At 59.8% G+C, this 1,672-nt stretch overlaps 1 protein-coding gene across 1 annotated transcript in view; it reads left to right on the top strand.

The window, feature by feature from the left end:
• ARNT2 (aryl-hydrocarbon receptor nuclear translocator 2) overlaps positions 1–1,672 on the top strand; it is a 47,853-nt gene that overhangs the window by 22,106 nt on the left and 24,075 nt on the right. The window contains exons 5-6 of the mRNA XM_014529188.1: positions 205–270; positions 992–1,077. Of these exons, the coding sequence (XP_014384674.1) occupies positions 205–270; positions 992–1,077 (152 nt within the window). The remainder of the gene's footprint in view (positions 1–204; positions 271–991; positions 1,078–1,672) is intronic.

Genomic DNA, 1,672 nt, shown 5'->3' with positions numbered 1-1,672 from the left:
GGATCATGGATCAGCTGCCTCCTGCACGGCCCCCACTGGGGATCGAGCCCACAACCCCGGGCCTGTGCCCTGACCGGGAATTGAACCGTCACCTCCTGGTTCATAGGTTGGCGCTCAGCCCCTGAGCCACGCCCGCTGGGCCCTGTGTGTTTTATAAACTCGCCCGGGGCCTTCACTCGCTCTAATGTGTTTGTCGACTCTTAGATGTGGGAATGCTCCATTGGACCACCTGCCTCTGAGCAGAATCACCACCATGAGGAAGAGGTTCAGGTCAGTGGGGTTTTTTGATGGTGTTTCTGGGCTCCGCTGGGAGGTAGCTGAGTGCCCTAAGCTGGGGAGTAGCTGGACGGGGAAAGGAGTAGCTGGACGGGGAGAGGAGTAGCTGGACGGGGAGCGGAGTAGCTGAACGGAGAGGAGTAGCTGAACGGGGAGAGGAGTAGCTGAATGGAGAGGAGTAGCTGAGCGTGGAGAGGAGTAGCTGGACGGGGAGAGGAGTAGCTGAACGGAGAGGAGTAGCTGAGCGTGGAGAGTAGTAGCTGGACGGGAGAGGAGTAGCTGGATGGGGAGAGGAGTAGCTGAGCGTGGAGAGGAGTAGCTGAACGGGGAGAGGAGTAGCTGAGCGTGGAGAGGAGTAGCTGGGCGGGGAGAGGAGTAGCTGGGCGGCGGGAGAGGAGTAGCTGGACGGGGAGAGGAGTAGCTGGGTGTGGAGCGGAGTAGCTGAACTGGGAGAGGAGTAGCTGAATGTGGAGAGGGGCTGAGTGTGGGGAGGACCAGGAGCCCCGATATGACGGATTTCTGGGGCTGAGATGAGAAAGGGAGTTGGGGGGATTTATTTTGGGCTTCCAGACTCTGTGGGAGGAGGGGAAACAGTCAAGATTCAAAACCACCAGGCGAGCCGGGGACCCCGGTGGCTCCGGTACGGGAGGAGCCATCGCCACCCTCGCCTGACCCCCGGGGGCTGGATGCCATGTCCCTGCCGTTCTCCCCGCAGGAACGGGCTGGGGCCTGTGAAGGAAGGGGAAGCCCAGTACGCCGTGGTCCACTGCACCGGCTACATCAAGGCCTGGCCCCCGGCAGGTGAGCAGAGCCTGCTGGGGAGAAGTTGAGCGTGCAGAGGAGTAGCTGCAGGGGGGGAGGAGCAGCTGCCTCTGGCCCTCGGATGGTGAAAACGGGCGAGAGGAAGGGTTGGCGAGGACGGGGAGCGCTTGGAACCCCCACGTATTGCTGGCGGGAAGGTAAAATGGTGCAGCTACTTGGCGAAAACCGTCTGAGATACTCAGATGTTAAGCATTATGACTGGCCCAGCGACTTCCCTCCTCAATATATGCCTAAGGAAGTTGAAAACATGAAGAAACGTGTATGTGAAGAGAGAGAGATTGATCAGCTGCCCCCCAGTATGAGCCCCGACCGGGGAGCAAGCGGGCAACCTTTTGATGCACGGAATGATGCTACAGCCAGTGAGCCACCCAGCCAGGACTAGATATACATACATACATACACACACACGCACACGCACACTAGAGGCCTGGTGCATGAAGTTATTGCAAGAGTAGGCCTTCCTTCCCTGGCTGCTGGCACTGGCTTCCCTCCAGCACCTGGGACCCGGCTTCCCTCGTAGCCCCGGCTTCATCTAGGACAGCGGTTCTCAACCTGTGGGTCGCGACCCCTTTGG

This window comes from Myotis brandtii, unplaced genomic scaffold (assembly GCF_000412655.1).
Source record: "Myotis brandtii unplaced genomic scaffold, ASM41265v1 scaffold1166, whole genome shotgun sequence".
NCBI lineage: Eukaryota > Metazoa > Chordata > Mammalia > Chiroptera > Vespertilionidae > Myotis > Myotis brandtii.
The sequence above is the reverse complement of the archived record's forward strand: the minus strand, read 5'-3'. Positions and strand labels throughout refer to the sequence as shown.